The following is a 21587-nucleotide window of genomic DNA, read 5'->3' as shown; positions in this document are numbered from 1 at the left end:
TCCAAAGTTTAATACCAATGTTTCATAAATAGTACATTTATACATACTGATGAAATCACTGTGACAGCATATATAAGAATTAGTGCTCTTATTAGCAAAAATATAACTACAACTAACTATTCCTTAGGAGAGTCACTGGCCATCCAGCTGTGGTATAACTGATCACTGATTCTAATTGCTAATCAAATAAAATATCAAATGAATGCAAATTGGACATAATTAATCATATGTTAATACAATTAAGTAAACATATTCAGGGCAGATGGTTTATTTCTCTTAAATATCTTACAAAACAAGTAAAAAGGAAGACATGATTTAAAAGAAATCTAATATCAGTAAGAAAAAAATATTGCATAAGTAAAAAATGTAACGTTTGTGTAAAAACACAAATCTGAGTGCATCAAATTTTACATACATTAAGGCACAACAAAGGTCACAGAAGAAGACACATAAAATCAATCTATAAGATTGACTGGCATAATGAATGAATGATTGTCACACAAACTAACACTAACTATTACTTGGAGCTGAGTTCTGTCAACAATCCAATTTTGCAAAAAATTGAATTATTTGGATGATCTAAAAAAAAAAGTCACCATTTTTTCCAGTTTGTTTTATGAAATTCAGTACTCTAGAGCAAGTGAATTCCATTATTTATTGTGGAAGGCTAAATGAATTCTCCGGTCTAGGGGGGCTGGTAATATAATTATGGTAAATAAAAGCCACGGAGAACCTGTAAAATATATATGTAATAATGTATCCACTGAATATAAGAAGTCACCATGGAGTTCCATGACCATATAAAGGTACAAAGTCACAGCCCAAGTGCTTTTATACAGATCATGGAATTCCAATGTTCCTTCTAACCTCATATTTAACAACAGATAATAAATTATATATCCAACTGTCATTTATAAGACTAGTAGGAGTCTTGCAGTTCAGTGACTTCTAATAACCTTTTATCTGTAAATTAAAATGTGCCACAGTATGCTTTCTATTCTATACAAATACAATGAATCCGTGGATAAACTGTAAAATACATTCTTTATATTCTATACAAATGGCAGCCGTGGATAAATTGTAAAATGTATTCTTACATGATGCGTTGTAATATTATCGGCTATAATAAACACAATATTGCTAGTCATGCAAATCACTGAAACATGTTTCTAGAAACTATATATATATATATATATATATATATATATATATATATATATATATATATATATATATATATATATATATATATATATATATATATATATATTGATAGAACTTGGTTATTTGTCCTGTTAACATAAGTGGATAACCCATTGGTCTATGAATGTATTTCAGAACTCACCCTGGATTTCCCTGACTTGCATAGCCTAGGCTGCAGTTTTTACCCACGGAATTCCTCCAAGGCTTCTAATATTCTTATAATTTACAGTAGGGGGTACATTATCCCTTATAATACATGAGTGATACTCAGAGTTCCGTGTATAACTCAGCCTGCAATCTTATGTCTTTATATGGTCACAGAACTCCTCAGTGACATCTAATATCCTTCTTATTTACAGTAGAGGTACATTATCCCTATATAATTTACAATACTGCATACACATACCCCTATATAAATTACTGAAGTTTTCTATATATTCATGTTTAGAAAAAACTAAACACAAGTTAACAGAAGTTAAACTGATTTTATGTAGTATATTGTGGAAAAAAATATTATATAAAATATATTAACATGAAAGGGGAAGTGCACCTTCCCTAAAAATGATGGTGACAATTGTATGAAACTAAGAAAAGTCAAGCATGAATAGAATAGTCAGTGGAGAATCTTTTTGCATTGATTAGAAGAAACATTGACATGTAATGTATATCTCCCCTTTAAGTTCTGCAATTTTTGTTAGTGAGACCCACATTCAGCTTTTCGCTTTTTTACCCTAAATGCACTATTAGGGATTATATTTTGCTATAAATGTTTAGCCATACAGGAAACCTTATCACTTGGAACTACCATGGCCAGCCCACACCAAATTCTGGTCATAGTTTTGCTTGGCTCAACAACCAGTAAATTTCCAGTGAATAATCTCCCACACCTGGAAAGGTTCCTGTTTAACCCAGCAGGAAAGTCTGTAAAGTCTGTATTATTTAGTGTATCCATGATTTCTTTAACATTTGTTAATAAATGTTTGCACTGCTGTACATTCAGAGAGGAGATTTGTTCTTCTCCGCCCAATTCGTTCAAAATCTACTCCTGTCACATTATTCAAGTTAAATTAGTGTTCAAATTGCATTATGTCTAATCTAGCAGTCATAGACGTAGGCCATGTCCAACAGTAATCCACTTGTACAACCCAACCCAAACTGGCACACTTGTCTTTCTTGGCTATGTCACTGCACATTCTTCAAGTATATCAAGTCACAGGAAGCAAAGTTTCATAAAGTGTCTTATCCATCTCTGGTTATATCCAGATATGCTTCATGGCTTAAGTAAGAGGAGTAATAATACGGCTGAAACCATGATGATGGAGTAAGAGGTGGATCTACAAGCATCAGATTTTCTATATGAATTCATGACACTAAATATGGCATTGGTGTGATTCGTTGGAACCTCCACATTGCAGATCGCCCCTTCACAGCAGGACACACATTCCTATGGATAAACAAAATGTTAGTGATTGGGTGGAAATGTGTTCGCTTTATTGCTTGCCAATATCTATGAGGGTTTTAAATGCTAAATTGTGTTGCTTTGCCAGATATTTGCAAAAATACACAAGCCTTTAGGTCAAAAATAGATCCTATGGTAATCAATTCATCAATTTCTGGGGTACCTAACCCTCAATTTCTCATTAAAAAGGGCCAGATATAGTCAGGCAGCTGATTCCAGACCATAATTCTGTAGAACTGTAGACACTATGCCCCAACTGCCCTTGAACAGCATTGACTTATTGAAGCCCATATGCTGGGCCACACAGTGCCTTAGTCAAGAGCCACCATTCAAAGAGGCAAACTAAACTACTGTGCACAGGGGTGCTTCGCCAATGAGGCGAGTTGAGGCTGTCGCCTCAGGCAGCAGCGCCCCACTAGGTACCAGGGGCCGCAAAAATGCTGCTCCTGGTACTTTAAGAGCGAATTTCCGGGGGAGGGGGGGCAGCAGTAACTGCTGCTGCCTCAGGCGGCAGAGGGGCCAGGATCGCCCCTGACTGTGCATCAGGGTTATCAGGGAAGACGACTAGAAGAAAGCCAACATCTTACATCTAAAGGTGGCCATACATCGGCAGATTAAAGCTGCTATCAGTCCTTTAGACTGATCCCCTGATCGATATCAGGCCAAAAATTGGCCAGATATCAATCGAGGACCGTCTCAGATAGCTGTCCTAGGGCCGAACGTTTGGATTAACCACGATATCGCCCTGCCGTTAGTTGTCATATCGGGTTAAAATACGCTTGTTTGATGAATGTATGGCTTTACTAGGAGAACACACTACTGTATTTCAGATACTCACCTGAACTACAAATATGCTGGAGATGGAGCTCAACATGCCAAGAACATGAATGAATGGCCATCAAAATAAAAGGGAAAGTAAATAGTGGCCACTTTAACTCAAGTACCTTAATGACATATGTGATATGGCAAATAGTCTGAGCAGTCAGTTACTTAACCCAACAGACAAACCTCAAAAGCTTTTTTAAACAATTAATAATATGCAGGTACTGGACATGGGTATTTCTAACAATATAAACAACATACAGTAGTGTTTGTCTTACTGCCACCCCTTTTATTTATTTTTCCTGCAAAATATTTACTGCCAGTGACAACAAAATCAATTCATTTTTTTTAAAGGGATACATATATTCTATTTATAACTAGAGTTTACTAGAAGAGTGCAGCTATTTGTGCACATAGTACATTTTTTATCTGCATACTTTCATTTATATATGAATTGCAGCTCCCCTATGTCCATAGGTAAAAGTGATAGTTGACAACTTTAATAACCCCATAGAAATGAATAGACAAATCTCTTACTGTATGCCCTGAATCCATGCGATGGTGACACCCCAGACTGTGGCATTCTTCCTTCATGGCACATTTTTTAGTCACAGACATGCTCTTTCCGTGGCTGTTAAAGTGGTGCACAGTCTTGCAGAAATGAGTGTCTAAAAAAAAACAAGGTTTTTTGACTGTAATTTCCATATTTATTTGTAGGAATCATTTTGGTGTTAGAATCAGCTGAGAACAAAAAAATTAAATACATCAGGGTGGTACATCACCATAGTGCAAATGGCCCAGTACTCCAAGGTAGTGATGTGTGAGCCAACCCAAAGCCCGCGGGACCTGCAGGTTTACCCGCAGGTTGGGTGAAAGTTGAGTTTTTCTCAATACACACATCACTACTCCAAGGCACATTTACAATTATAGATCTGGGTATGAATGTTACATGGGGAGGGCATATTAAGGGAGAGTAAATATTGAGGGAGAGATCAGGGTAATACCTAAACCAGAATAAGGCTGTGGTCTAAACTTCCCCCTGTCCCCAGGATTTTTATATTCACTGTGGGAGGAAAGGTAATCAATGCTTATTAATGACCACATGGACAGATAAAGAAAGCTGTATATTGTAAAGTATAACAAAACCAGCATAATCAATAAGGTGAAGTTTATTATTCATAAGGAACTGGAAAAAGACATTACTCATCATCATTAATAATGAGAAGTGAATGTCTAAATCAGTAAGATTAATCTTGCACATACATCTGTATTGTCCTATTAATGTAAATTAAGAATTATTTTTAACATGTATTTATAGAGCTCCAACATATTGGGCATTGCTGTATCACCTACTAAACAAATAACTATTGAGACTATAATATAAAAAAAAAGCCAGACTGTGAGGATATTTGTTTAGTGTTTATTTCTGAGAATATATTTCATACATACGTTGTGGGCACCATTTGTCTTCTGCCCAGCGGTTGCAGTGATAATTATCTTTAGCTTTCTCACAGGTGAAACACTTAAAGCTGTTCGGGAATGGTGTGGCTGGAATTAGATATACATGTTTATGGAACAGATGCCAATCATAAGCCAATAGATGACACTGAACATATACAGTATACTTTAAACAGTTGGTACAACCAATGACTTGATATACATTTTTCTTTATGATACGCTTCTTGCAATAAGAAAAATAGAAGGAAAAAATTTACGTACGATCTAAAGAATGTCTGACTTGATCATGGTTGACATTCTTGGCAAATACTCTGCTTCTGACCAGAATGAAGATCAGGAAAACGCACACCACAACCAACTGGGATACCAGCATGCTTGAACCTATGGAAGGAAAATAATAAGCTTTGGATTAGGCAGGCTAGCATGTTCCACATATTACTATAATACATTATTGAAGTGTTAGTTAAAGCGTGATTAAAATTGAAGATCAGACCCAGTTTGGCAAGCCAAAAATTCTAGCAAATGCCAGACGCTGCTATAGATCAGTGCTTTATACTGGGCCTGTGTTTGGCCCTCAGATGAGCTGATGAGGCTTGCTGTTGTGTCTGTGTGTGTGCAATACTACATCTGCAGCCTTCAGCAGGCATGTTGGTCATCATTGACAATCGACTGAAAATGTCTATCATTTTTTATCTCCTAAAGTTCCCCTCTGATGCTGCAGGCTGAAGATAAATGCCTTTTCTGCTCTATTGCAAATTGTAGCCACACAATTAGTCTGATCACTGGTTCCCCAGCTGGTTGACTCTTGAAACCAAAGGTGCCCAAAATCCTGGCACATAAATTATAGATTAAATTATCGATTTATAGATTTCTATAAATTATTCTTTCTGTACCGTGAAAGATCTGCTTTTTCACACCAGAACACCAGATGGGTATATCTTCTCCCTTTGCTTGATCAACCAGTGCAAAGGCTGATATGAATGTCTGGCCCTTGGGCCAATGAATGCATCACATTGCAAAAGTTATTGGTCACTGACTGCATTCGCAGCCCTGGGCTGATGGGATTTTTCATTTTGTAAAAAGAGAATAAGCCTTGATCAAATAGGGATTATCATGGGACCATACATGGACTAAGTTGCAGCTCCTACAGTGCAACTCACCACTTACTATCTGCCCATATGAGGGTACATTTACACACCTAATAAAAGCCTGCATCAAGGCTAGTAACCCAGGGTAACCAGTTAAATGTTTGTTTTAAATAGGTGACCAATAGGTGCTTCCAACTGACTGCTATAGGCTAGAAGACCTGGGGCAAACTTTGCAGTTATTCTACATAACCCTACTCAGCCCCATGCATTAACTAATTAGCTATACCCTATTCCACATTCACTGTTCTGGTCCTTGAAGGAAAACATTATCCTCTATTGTTCTGAGGTGTCTTCATACAAAATTTTTTGGCAAAGAAAACAAACATCCAAAAATTGATTTGACCTTTGGGAGCTAGTGTGTGTTCCCTGTGTAGGATTAAGCACACTTATTCAGTTATGTAAATACCTGGTATATTCATGGCCAAGACCTGAGGTCTTGTGCTTTTATACAGAATTACTGGGAAAGCTTTGCTGCCTCTAGGCGCTGGGTGAGAAATGCACAGGGACTGAAGAAATCTTCCAAAAGAATATTTTCGGAACACTTTCAGGTTTGGCAAACTCGTGAGAATATACTCAATCTGTAGATTAGAATCATATGCACAAACTTCTTGTATTTTTATCTATACAAGATATTTATGGTGTCTTTGATTGGTGATCACCCGGTAACTTCCATATTTCCATTAGATAAGGGGTTCCCTTTCTGTCTCTATGGGAAACAGGGTGGAACTGTTGAAAAATGTAACATTAACTATTGTGTGTACTTCATTGGTTAAGCCTTATGGTGTTTTGGAAAAAAATATAGATAAATAAGGGGGTAACAATTATGAATAAGCAAATATTGTCAGTGGGATTAATCTTTGGCAAGTAAAAAAAAAGAAAAAGAAAATACAAAGCACCTGGAAACAAGAAGATATATGTTTTTTTAAAAGTGAACGACTCCTTTAACTCGAAAACTACTCCCACTGGACTCCCAAGAAGAAAGCGGTAGAGGATCGCTCCGTGGTGCTCACTGGTATAACCCCAGGCCGGTGCAGTTTTATGCTGATAGGAGCACCGGCCCGGGGTTTCAAGTAAGACAATACAGTCACTTGGGGGTGCCTAACATTTGGCAACCCTAAGTGCAGGATGTCTTTCCTTCTCCTTAAAGTGTCAGGACTAGACTAATGTTTCAAAAGGTAGAATCTAAAATTCAGGCAGTGTCGGACTGGGATGCCAGGGGCCCACCTTAAAATGAGGGACCACTTTCCAAACCATTATACTTCTTCTCCTCACTCAACGTCTTTATTCTCCTAGTCTTTTTTCTCTACATACTATACTCTATTCTTCCATTATTAAACCTCTTTGTTCCCATAAAGAAATAGGAAATGACCATGAAATAGGCCAAATGGTTAGAAGCAAGAGGTCCACTGACACCTGGGCCCCCCGGGAGTTTTCCTGGTATCCAGATGGGCCAGTCCGACACTGAATTCAGGGATGGAATTCCAGTGTTAAGGCACACCAAGATATAAAGGTTTAAGACAAAAGGAGGCAGTGGGTATGGATGGTGTGAAAAGAAGGTGGCTCTGAGAGGAGTGGAGGAGACGGCCAGGAAAGTACAAGTGAAGAAATGTAGTGATGAGCAGAGCAGCGAAGGGCTTGAATGTAGCATAAAGATTTTATATCTTATTCTTGGCTTTACAGGCAGCCATGATAGGACTTTTACATGGGGTTGAACAGGTTCTCTATTAGGAGAGAGCAGAGATCCTAGCAGCTAGGGTTGCCACCTTTTCCGGAAAAAAGCTACTGCTAGTTGATACCCCTCCATGGTTCAGGGGAACCATCAGGATAAGAAACAATGCTCAGAACCACCTTGTGTGCCACTGCCTTTAGGAGAAGTCAAACAAATTAAACTTTGTCCAGTACAGCAGGCTCGGACTGGCAATCTGTGGGTTCTGGCAAATGCCAGAGGGGCTGCTATAAGGTCCCATAGAAAGTCAGTATTTAGTGGGCTGGTGGGGACTGTTTGGGCCTCTATGTGGGCTTATTGGGCCTCTGTGTCCCTGAAATGCCAGGGCATATTTTAATTCTCAGTCTGGACCTACTGTGCAGTGATGTTTATTTCTTCTCATCTCACCTGGAAGTGTTAATGCCAGCTTGCTAACAATGTTTTTCCATTCTAGATAATGAGCTGTAGGCCCCTATTAGCAGAATGATGCCCATGGCTGCAATTAGCCTTCCTGATATATAGTCCAGTTTCTGCTGATGACTAAGGTCAAAGTTTTTTTTTTGAGGGGGTAATATTTCCCATCTTGATAACACTCACTTGGAACAAAAAAGAATAGTGAAGTGAAGCATAGCCGCTACTGCTTGGATTCTGTTGGAGTGGAAATCGAAACCATTAGGAAGGCTGGCGTGGCTTATATCTTATCTTCAGATTGAAGGGGAGGACATTAGCTTCACAAAGGGGGGAAAGAAAGGAGCCGCTCGCCACAAAGGGTCTAGCGAGCAGGACATCAAAGTATTTCAACAGCAGAGAATTTATTAAAGGCAAGTCCAGAGTTAAGGATATTACTATTCATTCCTCAAATATCTCTCGGTCCCCCCTGCGAGCCTTTTTTGTACCAATGACCATTATGTACTGTACGGCAGCCCTACTACTGTCTTTCATTTTCTCATAGAAGGTGGGCTGGTGGAAGCAATTCCCCAAAACTCAGGTTTTTTTTACATTTTCTAGTAATCAGTAATATGCCCCCGCCCCATTAATAACATTGCCATTGTCTCATTTTCTTATTTGTTCCAGTTAAAATACTAGTTGACAACATTATACACAGGTGCAAACAACAAATAAACTGTTAAAAAAGTGAAAGCACTAACCTTTGGGCAATTTGAAAGCTGCACTTACAGGTTATGATTGGCTCTGGTCAATTTAACTGATAAGGCTCATGGCACATGGGGCATTAAAGTAATTTATAAATGTATGCCTTCTCAAAAGGACGCAATGGAGAGCACATATTAATGCAAAACATTAAAGTACTTATGTCCAAACTCGCTCTTGCACTTCTACCTGGTTGATATGTATGGTCAGCTTAAAGGGAATGTCAACCCAAAAATTCATTTTTTGCCTAATGAAAGAAAACATACTTTGCAATATACATCAAAGTGTACATAAAAAATATACAATTCAGTGTAAAAATAAAAACTGGGTTAACAAATAGGCTGTGCAAAATAAAAAATGTTTCTAATATAGTTAGTTGGCCAAAAATATCATTTATAAAGGCTGGAGTGAGCGGATGTCTAACATAACACTGCTTTTCAGCTCACTAAGAGTTAGTCAGCGACTTTAAGGGAGGCCACACGGGACATAACTGTTTCAGTGAGTTTGTAATTGATCCTTAGCATGCAAGTCAGATTCAAAAGCAACAGATATGACCCATGTAGTGTTGTGGCTGTTATGTTAGACATCCAGTCACTCTGGCCTTTATACATAACATTTATGTCTTATTAACAATATTAAAAAAATTTTTTTTTATTTTGCACATCCATTCTGTTTTTCCCAGTTTTTATTTTTATACTGAACAATTCCTTTAATTACAAATTTTCTTTGGTTTTCAAGTTATTTGTATATGTATTGCTATTGAAAGCAGTGCTTATTCTTTTTTATTCTCTGCCCTGATGCGTCAAACTGTTGAAACAATGTAAAGACAAGGCAGCTGATCGACAGACCTGTCTGGGGAACCAAGACTTTTGCAACATTGTTTAAAAATTAACAAGCAGGAGTCAAGGAAATGCTGCTTTCAATCGCAAGTGTTTTTACAAGTAACTTCAAAAGCACTGATCATGTGTAATAACCGTATATATGAACGTTGTTTAGAATTATATTTTCTTTTAGTAGGCAAATTTTTATTTTATGGTTGACTTGCCCTTTAAGTGATGCCCAGACACAATTATGCCCCAAAACTTCAACTTCAAAGGCTATGCCATGGCTTGCATTTCACTGTTGCTCACCAAAGGAATAATTGGAAATACCCTAGCTATGGAATCAGGCATGAGCTCAGAGAATGCAACCTGTAACTAATCCCACTGTTGTTAAACTACAGCTTTCATCCCTTGTAGTTACAACAACAGCTGGAGGATGCTGACGTTGACATTTGTGAGGCAAACTTATAAAAAAAGTATTTATGCTTCCAGTCCAACTCCATATTAGAACTGATGTGACCGTTGTATGCACAGCTGTACTCAGTGGTAGAGTTGTTGCCTTGCCAAGATGTAATGTGAATATACATGTGTGTAACTATCCCAGCAGGTGTCAGGGAACAATCAGCTACTGTGTGTCCCTCCACACAAATCCACAGGAAGCATTAAACTTTATTACAGGAACAGAACTATAAAATAGGCTATCAGGGCCTCATCTCTCTTTCATTGTCTTTGCCCGACTATAAAAAGACCCACTTTCAAGTAAAATAATGGTGGAACATCTGCATCCAAAACAATATATTTTTATTTATTTCTTCCCAAGCAAATGCAATGTTCATAGCAAGGTAGAGGTAAAAAATAACCCCATTACTCCAATATACATTCAATTTACTTTGCCAGTGGTTTTAAAGCTATTTGTAAATATCATTGCTATGGAAAGCAGTATCAGACTGGTTATGGTTCAATTGTTCTTTGGACTTCTTAAAAGTAACACAGTAGCATAGATAGTAAGTTAGGTTGAAAGAAGACACACGTCCATCAAATTCAACCTATTAAGCAGAAGCCAGCTCTTTAGAAGACCTGGAGAACTGACTTCTGCTACAATGTTTCCAAAGTCAGAACCAGAGAACAGAAAAATGAATACTGCTTTCATTAGCAATTACATTTACAAGTCAGGCTTGACCTGTGAATTCCTATAGGAAATCACCTGGAATCTCAGCAGCTTTCTGGCCATACACCCGAGAGCGGGGAAAGATTTACAGAGAATTGACTAGCAATATGAGAGGGCCATAAATCTGCAGAAGTCTGCTGTGTGTGACATGCGGTCTTCCCACAGGTCACCGGTAAATTAATACAATGGAGTGATGGAGGCTTGTGCCTTGTGGCCTCTTGATCTGCAGACTAAAGAGCCCTAAAGCATCTGTGTTGTGTGTACTGGGGACCACCTGATACTCCAAATATATTGCCACTAGCTCAGGGCTGGGACTGGAATCACGATTAATTGAAGAGAGGCCAAAGGTTAATAGTTTAGCACATTTAGGAAAGGGTGGGCACCCAAGGTTATCTGCCCTGCAATCTGTGTGAGCAGAACAAATTCACTGTACACGTATAACAAGTAAAAAAAAAAAAAGACAGCATTAAAAGGACATTATATAGAAAACAATAAACACTTTGCAAGGCTTCTCTTTCCAGTAACATGTCTCTAAGATCCTATGTTCTAAGGCAGTGATACCCCAACCAGTGGCCCATAAGGAACATGTTTCTCTCCAACCCTTTGGATGTTGCTCCAGGTTGCCTCAAAGTAGGTGCTTATTTTTGAATTCCTGGTTTGGTTTGCATAAAAACCATTTGTACTGCCTCCAGTAGGATGCCAGTCCAAATAAGGGCTACCAATAGCCAATTACAGTCCATATTTGGCACCCCCAGGAACTTTTTGCATGCTTGTGTTGCTCTCCAACATTATTCACATTTGAATGTGGCTCATGGGTATAATAAAAAAGGTTGTGGACCCTGTTCTAAGGTAATTCCTTTATAAGTATCTTCCACCATCCATAAAGATGTCTCTCAATACAGTCTTTGCATAAAGTCTATACGTAGTTTAATGTGTGCCATTAGCCTTAAGGTGGCCATACACGGGCCGATAAAAGCTGCCGACAGACCGTGTCGGCAGCTTATTGGCCCGTATATGGGGCCCCCGACAGGCTTCACCGATCAAGATCTGGCCGAAAGTCAGGCAGATCTCGATCGGATGGGCCGAAAAATCCCTTCGGATCGCGGCCGCATCTATTCGTTGATGCGGTCCCGCGATCCGACCACCCGTTTCCCATGCGTTAGGATCCGATCGTTGGGCCCTAGAGCCCACGATCGGATCAGCCCGATATTGCCCACCTCAAGGTGGGCATATCGGGGAGAGATCCGTTCGTTTGACAAAATCGCCAAACGATCGGATCTCTCAGTGTATGGCCACCTTTAGCAGTGCAGTGGTTGCAGGAAAGGTCACGAATGTAATTCTATTGTGTCTGATCAGAATCAGTTTTCCAGAGCTCTTGCATAGCTCATGAGCATATTAAATAAGATAACAACAAAGAAAGCCTTTAGTCCAAACACTTTTTAGCAAGATAAGTGAGTGACAAATCATGGGTCAACACAAAAATCTGTAGCCTTCACACTTTATCAGAGGAATGTCAGGGGCTGAGTGTCAAAACACAATCAGATCAATCTTGTCAGGGGCACAGAACAACACCGGCAAACGTGTCACTTACTGCTTGTTATCTCATCACTGGGTTTGCTCTAAAAACACTGCTACGGGGAGGCACAAAGCAAAATAAGTGGCGGTTGGGAGAATTCGGAGATTGGGGTAGCTGTGGGAAGGAGGGGAGAAAGTGCACAGTCATGCAGGGAGGACAGGGTGAGGGCACAACATTGAGGGATTAAACATAGAGTGCAAAGTGTATTGCGGGAAGGCAAGTTTTGAGGCAATGGCTCATCAACAGCAATTGACAGTCTCACCGGTGGCTTTGATTAGTGACAATATTGTATATACAGATAGGTATACAGACATAAGCCATAGATCTGGGTACAGCTTCCTGAAATGTCTGCTCTCCCTTCCTTTCCATATAAGTGAAGAACATCCATGCACCAGAGGACCTGTCCCCACTTAACCTAGGTTTTCCCTGACACTCCATTCACAGGCAGCGAATACAGTTTGCGAGGGCTCCTATAACATCATTACAACAAGAGGTAGAAACGGGGTCACCTTAATGAGCGGGCTGATTACATCTGCTGGTTTCCACTGGAAAATTGGTTAAGCCACCAAGCATTCAGTGGCCATTTCTTAGTCTTCCCCTGAACAAATGCAGCCTTTGTGCACACCTGACAGAATCTGAGACTCTTTCATTCTGTTGGTAATATGCTCAGAAGAAACAGTCTCAGGTATCAGCGCTTGGAGCATTCCTTTTTGGGAACCCTGGGACTTGCTGACTACGATGTCACTCTGCCAAGTGCATTCAGGCTTGTCTCTATTGACGTTCATTACTAACAGCATAACCAGCGCCGCTACTTTTACTGAGCCGCGAATGAGCTTCCAATAAAGTGGGAGTCTTGCTACAACACCAAAAGGAAAGTACAGTTAGGCCTAATTAACTTCACAAAATGGTTAGTCTCTCCTGTCACTACCAGGCTTGAAATTGGTCCAGATTTTATCAGCCTCAAAAAGTCACTGGTAAAATGAGAGCAAAGAATCATACCTGCAAACAGTCTATAAAGGAATGGCGTTACTCCATTTAATTTTTGGCAAGGTTTTTGTTGCTTCAGATTTCATGTTAGTGTATTATAAAAGTTCTGTGGTTTTCTTTACTCTGCCTTAGTTATGCCTTATCTCTTTCACAGTTTGCAGATAATTGTGTCACAGATATCCCCAGAACACAGTGATTACAAGCAGTGTCGGACTGGGACACCAGGGGCCCACCAAAAATACCTTAGATCAGGGCCCACACTTAGTACTATTTTTCTTCCGCTCCTCACTCAACCGCTATTGTCCTATTCTCTTTAATTTACATACTGAAATCTATTATTCCATCTATTTAGCCTCTTTGTTATCATGGAAATAGAAAATGGCCATGAAATAGGCCAAATGTTTAGAAGCAGGAGGACCAACCAACACCTGGATCCACCGGGAGTTTTGCTGGTAGTCCGACACTGATTACATGCATGTTGCCACTAAATCTTGAAAGCCTAGACCTTTGTGGCATTCTCACAAATGTGGGCCTATCATTGGGTATGCTCGGAGGACAACTAGGTTACTTCTGAGTCAACCAAATGCTATGCTACTACCTGGTCAATAGTTGTTCAATACAAGAAACTGTAAGCCTGGCCACCTATTGTGCCCTATATCCAACAGAATCCAACAGTAAGTGGCTGCGTCTCAAGTGTAAAATACCCGATTCCCTGACTGTGTGGGAACCATGTGGGTGTCCCTTTGGAAACCCAAGTAAAATATGGGCTCTAATCTGGAATTTGTTCACCCACTCCCTCCCATGCGCAGGCAGAACCTGCAAGCCCAATCAATTACACCTTCAGAATATCTTGGGAATAATATGCTGCACTTATCCATTGAGGACAAATAGAAAAGGGGAATTTAGTGGCCCTGTGAAAGCAAATTCCAGAAACCTTATTTGCCTGCTTGAGCGAGCAGATATAAAATCCAAACATTTAACTCTCAGAACAAAAACAGGTTTTCCCTTCGCGAACAGTTGGTCCATTCACATCCTCGCACACCTGAGAGGGATTAAATTGTACATTTGAATGAAGATGAATTATTCATTATATAAAGAATGTTCCCTGCAAGGTGAGAGATCGCTTGCACAACAGAAGTTGGATACAGTTTTCATTCCTCCCAACACAGTGGCTGTCATGTTTACAGATGCAGTCGATTTGAATTTTTGACCCCTCAAGTTATTCGCGGTACAAGGATCGATGCCAAAAATTCAAGCTGAATGAAGCAGTCACACTTACAAGGGCCCCACGTATTTTGTTTCCAGCCTGATTAATACTTTCCTAAGAAGCACTTTCTTTTGTCATCGTTACAGCTGGGAAACTGATGCAGAGGAACAGTCCATAGTGCCTTGCTGTATCGTTCTACAAAGGTATTTATCCCATAGCTTGTTTTGATAGAGAGGAGACATTTTCAGACCCAGGTTACCCCTTGAAATTCTCCTCTGGGGTGTTAAACACATACCACTGCCTCAATGCTATATAAGTGTAAATGTAAACATTATACATATATAATCCCCATTTTAAACAACTGGCCAAGTTGCTGTCTTCTTTGGACAGAGAACATGATGTCCAGGACTACAAGTAATAGCATAATTAATTGATTTTCTCCATACTGCAGTATGTATAATTAAGCAGGGCTCTTGGTGCATTGAGGTCCAAGATTTAGACCAATCAAGGGCACTGAATATATATATATTAGTATATATAATAAAAATTAGCCAAGCAAAGCGAAGTTACGCTAGTGATGCTTAATTTGCATACGGCGCCAAATTAAAGTTACAATGAAGGTATATGTAGCAGCACTACACAAGCCTGGGAAACCTTCAAAACAGCAAATAAAATTTTTATTTTGCCCTACACATGTGCCCACTGTATGGTTAAGGTGCCATGAGTTAGGAAATATAGGGGGAAGGAGGGTAGCCCCAAAAAATTTTATGATCTTTTTCAGCCTATCACCCATAAAAAAAGAAAAAACACCACCGTTTTTTGGGACTTAGAAAAATTTTTAACTTTTTTTGAAGCAATCCCTACCTACTCTATTGCACTTCGTCTGGTCTGAGGTGGCAAAGGAAGTCTGGCGTAAAAGGTAGCGTTCAGAAAAATGCGCACGTCAGTGAATTTGCGTAGTTACGTCCATTGCGCAAATTCGCCAGGCGTAAGGGTGCGAAGTAAAACCGTTAGTGTCCGTTAGTGAATCTGCAAATTAACGTAAATGCGATACGCTAGCGAATTAACGCTAGCGTTAGGCGCTTCGTCCTTTAGTGAATTTGCCCCAATCAATCATAGCTAAGAGGAAAGACTGGCCAAGTTGGGGTTGTTCACGCTGGAGAAGAGGCGCTTAAGGGGTGATATGATAACTATGTATAAATATATAAGGGGATCATATAATAATCTCTCTAATGCTTTATTTACCAGTAGATCTTTCCAGCTGACACAAGGTCACCCATTCTCATTAGAAGAAAGGAGATTCTGCATAAATATTCGGAAGGGGTTTTTTACAGTGAGAGCTGTGAAGATTAGGAATTCTCTCTGAATCAGTTGTACAGGCTGATACATTAGATAGCTTTAAGGGCTATTCCACACGGGGAGATAGCCACGCGTTTGCGGTCGCGGCGACAAAGCGCCGCGCCAGACGCCGCGACCGGCGCAGCCGACAGTTTTGTATGGGCGCCTATGTAAAAACGCCTGTGCTAACCACACGAGGCGATGCGCTTTTCAACAGTCGCCTGAAAATGCCTCGCCAGGCGCTTTGTCGCCGCGACCGCAAATGCGTGGCTATCTCCCCGTGTGAAATAGCCCTAAGAAGGGGTTGGATGGCTTTTTAGCAAGTGAGGGAATACAGGGTTATGGGAGATAGCTCATAGTACAAGTTGATCCAGGGACTAGTCTGATTGCCATCTTGGAGTCAGGAAGGAATTTCTTCCCCTCTGAGGCAAATCGGATAGACTTCAAATGGTTTTTTTTTGCCTTCCTCTGGATCAACTAGTAGTTAGGCAGGTTATATAAAGACTTAAAAGGTTGAACTTGTGGACATATGTCTTTTTTCAACCTAACTTACTATGTTACTATGCTTGTTACTACTATGATGACTGCTTTTTTAAAATATGATGGCTTGCAGGGAGATTAGTCGGCGGACTGGCTATGCATGTAAATATGTCAGTAAGGAACATCATATAGTTACATAGTTACATAGTTAAATTGGGTTGAAAAAAGACAAAGTCCATCAAGTTCAACCCCTCCAAATGAAAACCCAGCATCCATACACACACCCCTCCCTACTTTTAATTAAATTCTAAATACCCATACCTATACTAACTATAGAGCTTAGTATCACAATAGCCTTTGATATTATGTCTGTCCAAAAAATCATCCAAGCCATTCTTAAAGGCATTAACTGAATCAGCCATCACATCATCACCCGGCAGTGCATTCCACAACCTCACTGTCCTGACTGTGAAGAACCCCCTACGTTGCTTCAAATGAAAGTTCTTTTCTTCTAGTCTAAAGGGGTGGCCTCTGGTACGGTGATCCTCTTTATGGGTAAAAAGGTCCCCTGCCATTTGTCTATAATGTCCTCTAATGTACTTGTAAAGTGTAATCATGTCCCCTCGCAAGCGCCTTTTTTCCAGAGAAAACAACCCCAACCTTTACAGTCTACCCTCATAATTTAAGTCTTCCGTCCCTGCACGTCTCTGCACTCTCTCCAGCTCATTTATATCCCTCTTAAGGACTGGAGTCCAAAACTGAACTGCATACTCCAGATGAGGCCTAGATGAGGCCTTACCAGGGACCTATAAAGAGGCATAATTATGTTTTCATCCCTTGAGTTAATGCCCTTTTTTATGCAAGACAGAACTTTATTTGCTTTAGTAGCCACAGAATGACACTGCCCAGAATTAGACAACGTGTTATCTACAAAGACCCCTAGATCCTTTTCATTTAAGGAAACTCCCAACACATTGCCATTTAGTGTATAACTTGCATTTATATTATTTTTGCCAAAGTGCATAACCTTGCATTTATCAACATTGAACCTCATTTTCCAGTTTGCTGCCCAGTTTTCCAGTTTAGACAAATCACTTTGCAAAGTGGCAGCATCCTGCGCATGGAACCTATAGTTCTGCACAATTTAGTATCATCTGCAAAAATAGAAACAGTACTTTCAATGCCCACCTCCAGGTCATTAATAAACAAGTTGTAAAGCAAGGGACCTAGTACAGAGCCCTGCGGTACTCCACTAACAACACTGGTCCAATTAGAAAATGTTCCATTTACCACCACTCTTTGTAGTCTATCTTTTAGCCAGTTCTCTATCCAGGTACAAATACTATGTTCCAGGCCAACATTCCTTAATTTAACCAGTAACCTTTTGTGTGGCACTGTATCAAATGCTTTAGCAAAGTCTAAGTAAATCACATCCACTGCCATCCCAGAATCGAGGTCTCTACTTACATTATCGTAAAAAGAAATTAAGTTAGTCTGGCAAGATCTATTACGCATAAAACCATGCTGGCACAAACTCATAGTATTATGATTTGCTATGAAGTCAAGTATCTTATCCTTTATTAACCCTTCGAAAAGCTTTCCTACCACTGACGTCAGACTAACTGGCCTATAGTTTTGAGGCTGAGAACGGGATCCTTTTTTGAATAGAGGCACCACATTAGCAATTCGCCAGTCTCTCGGCACTATGCCAGATCTCAATGAATCCTGAAAAATTAAGTAAAGAGGTTTGGCAATCACAGAGCTAAGCTTGCTAATTACCCTGGGATGAATACCATCTGGCCCTGGACCTTTGTTAATCTTAACATGTTCAAGTCTCTTTTGAATTTCTTCATGTGTGAACCATGCATCATTAGTTGTATTACTAGAATTGGGACTGTTAAGAAGGAAACCTTCACTTACTGGTTCCTCATTTGTGTAGACAGATGAAAAATATGAGTTCAGAATCTGCGCTTTTATTTTGTTTTCATCAACCAGCTGACCCCCCTCTGATAGTAAGGGTCCCACCCCTTCCTGCTTCATTTTTTTACTATTAACATATATAAAAAATAATTTTGGATTTTTTTTACTGCTTGCTGCAATATCCTTTTCTATAGCAATTTTAGCTTGCCTTATAGCTTCTTTGCATGATTTATTGGCCTCCTTGTACCTTATAAATGTTTCGGCTGTACCAGCTAACTTGAAAGCCTTAAAAGCACGTCTTTTCTTACCCACCTCAACACCAACGCTTCTATTGAACCAAAAAGGTTTTGCTTTGCAACGACGTTCCTTGCTTACAAGTGGAATATACTGACAAGTATATTTATTAAGCAGCATTTTAAAGACTTCCCATTTTTGTTCTGTGTTTAACCCTGTGAAAAGCATTTCCCACTTAATATGTTGCAGAGATGCCCTTATACTGTCAAAGTTTGCACGTCTGAAATTTAGTGTTTTAGTTACTCCCTTACTCTGCAACAGAATCTCAAAGGAGACCATGTTATGATCACTATTCCCTAAATGCTCACCCACACAAATGTTAGAGATGAGTTCAGTATTGTTAGTTATTACAAGCTCCAAAAGAGAGTTATTCCTAGTAGGTTCTTGAACGAGCTGGAATAAAAAGTTGTCATTCAGCATATTTACAAACCTACTAGCTTTTTCTGTCTTAGCAACCCCATTACCCCAGTCAATGTCTGGATAATTGAAGTCACCCATAGCAACAACTTGACCCAGCTGTGAAGCCGCTTGTATCTGCAAGAGCAGCTGGGCTTCATACTCGACACTTATACGAGGTGGTTTATAGCATACACCAATGATAATTCTTTTTGTTACCTTTTGCCCAGTCAAAATCTCTACCCAGAGTGATTCTACACCCTCACCAGTGCCAGCTATTGGTATTTCTTTAGCGCATAGCTTTAATTCAGGCTTTACATACAAACACACTCCTCCCCCCTTTTTAATCCCTCTGTCCCTCCTAAGAAGGGTGTAACCATTTAAATTCACAATCCAGTCACATGTTTCATCCCACCAGGTCTCAGTGATACCAATTATATCATAATTTTTAGAGCATGCAATTAATTCTAGGTCTCCCATTTTACCTGACAAACTCCGTGCATTTGCCAGCATACAGCGGAGGTTACTACTTTTACTTTTGAAATGTGCATTACTTAGTGAAGAATTATACGTTAAGTTAGTATTATTCTGTTTTCCTTGTAACAAAGGGACCTCCTTAGCTGGTAAACTGTATGCCCCCCTCACTCCTCCCCCATGACCCCTTACTAACCCCACTGCCCCGTCTACACTAGCTTCCCCATAATCCTTTATATCACCCACCCCCCCCTTGCCTAGTTTAAACACTCCTCCAACCTCTTAGCCATTCTTTCCCCTAGCACCGCGGACCCCCTTCCATTGAGGTGCAAACCGTCACGGCTGTATAGGTTGTACCCCAACGAAAAGTCAGCCCAGTGCTCTAGGAACCCAAACCCTTCCTTCCTGCACCAAGACTTTAGCCACGCATTTAGCTCCCTAAACTCCCGCTGTTTTCCTAAACTTGCACGTGGCACAGGCAAAATTTCAGAAAAGATTACATTGGAAGACCTTTCCTTGATCTTAGAGCCTAGATCCCTGAAATCATTCTTTAAGGTCTTCCATCTACCATTTATTTTGTCATTAGTACCGATATGCACTAAGACAGCTGGGTCATGCCCAGCCCCACCCAATAATTTGTTGTCCTTATTGTTTAATCAACATCATCAATATGCCATATTCCTCCTGTATCTCTCTTTTACACTTGTTTTTTTTTTATTTCTTGAACTGTTATTTCCCCTTGTCTGTACTACGTCCTAATCCTCTGCAAAAAGTGCTGCACATTTTTAAGTACCAATAAAAATAAAGAGATATAGTAGTTTTGGGAAAGGTTAGATCTCAGTCAGGAAAAGCCACTCTAATTTATTATTTAATTGTGTTGACATTGGAAAGTATTACTTTCAAGAAGGTAACTTATAAAAACTGAAAGCTCTGGTGCATTAAGCAAATACAGAAGGGGGAGAAAGCAAACCCAGCTTTATTCTCCTGGCTGTTTATCTGGGTTGTTTTACCCACAAAAGAAACCTTTTCATGATTTAATTATACCAATGTTTACTAAGAGAGTTTTCCCATAAATCTAAGGGTAAATAGGAAAGAAATTACTATGAAACGTGGGACTCTGAGTTGTGGCTTTGGTGGGGGAGGAGGGTGCTCCAAATAAATTCCTGTCAATAGGAACAGAAGGGAAAAAGTATTTTTATTAATATGGCCTACAATTAGGCAAGGCATTGGCATACTGTATGTTATTCCTTTAAATATTTGAATTTTGTTGCCAAAGTTACAATACGACATGACTTTAAAGCAATGCCATATGCATTTGTGCAGGTGTACATACATCAATACCATAAAATAAGACCTATAAGAGGATGCCATATTGCTTTTTTGCAGAGCAAGAATAAGGTATCAGCCACAGACTCCAGTAAGGAAAATGCCATATTATGATGAAAATAAATAAATAAAAAATGACTTAGGGGCCGATTCACTAAGAGTTTAATATCGAGGGTTAATTAACCCTCGATATTCGACTAGGAATTAAAATCCTTCGACTTCGAATATCGAAGTCGAAGGATTTAGCGCAGATAGTTCGATCGAAGGATAATTCCTTCGACCGAACGATTAAATCCTTCGAAACGAACGATTCGAAGGATTTAAATCCAACGATCGAAGGAATATCCTTCGATCAAAAAAAGTTAGCCAAGCCTATGGGGACCTTCCCCATAGGCTAAAATTGACTTCGGTAGCTTTTAGATGGCGAACTAAGGGGTCGAAGTTTTTTTTAAAGAGACAGTACTTCGACTATCGAATGGTCGAATAGTCGAACGTTTTTCACTTCGAATCCTTCGATTCGAAGTCGTAGTCATAGTCGAAGTAGCCCATTCGATGGTCGAAGTAGCCCAAAAAAAACTTCGAAATTCGAAGTTTTTTAACTTCGAATCCTTCACTCGAAGTTAGTGAATCGGCCCCGTAGAGTCCCCCTAACCGTT

General features: G+C 39.7%; 1 protein-coding gene across 2 annotated transcripts in view; it reads right to left on the bottom strand.

Moving 5' to 3' along the window:
- Positions 1-1279: 1279 nt before the first annotated feature.
- The window catches only part of lypd6b.S (LY6/PLAUR domain containing 6B S homeolog), a 34121-nt gene continuing 13813 nt past the window's right edge, over positions 1280-21587 (bottom strand). For both annotated transcript variants that reach the window (XM_018238771.2, XM_018238772.2), the window contains 4 exons: positions 5204-5323; positions 4934-5032; positions 4022-4152; positions 1280-2647 (listed from right to left, as the gene is read on the bottom strand). In XM_018238771.2, the coding sequence (XP_018094260.1) occupies positions 2474-2647; positions 4022-4152; positions 4934-5032; positions 5204-5315 (516 nt within the window). In that variant the 5' untranslated portion in view covers positions 5316-5323 and the 3' untranslated portion in view covers positions 1280-2473. The remainder of the gene's footprint in view (positions 2648-4021; positions 4153-4933; positions 5033-5203; positions 5324-21587) is intronic.

This window comes from Xenopus laevis, chromosome 9_10S, assembly GCF_017654675.1.
Source record: "Xenopus laevis strain J_2021 chromosome 9_10S, Xenopus_laevis_v10.1, whole genome shotgun sequence".
NCBI classification, from domain to species: Eukaryota; Metazoa; Chordata; class Amphibia; order Anura; family Pipidae; genus Xenopus; species Xenopus laevis.
Note: the sequence above shows the minus strand (reverse complement) of the source record. Positions and strands in the feature narration are given on the sequence as shown.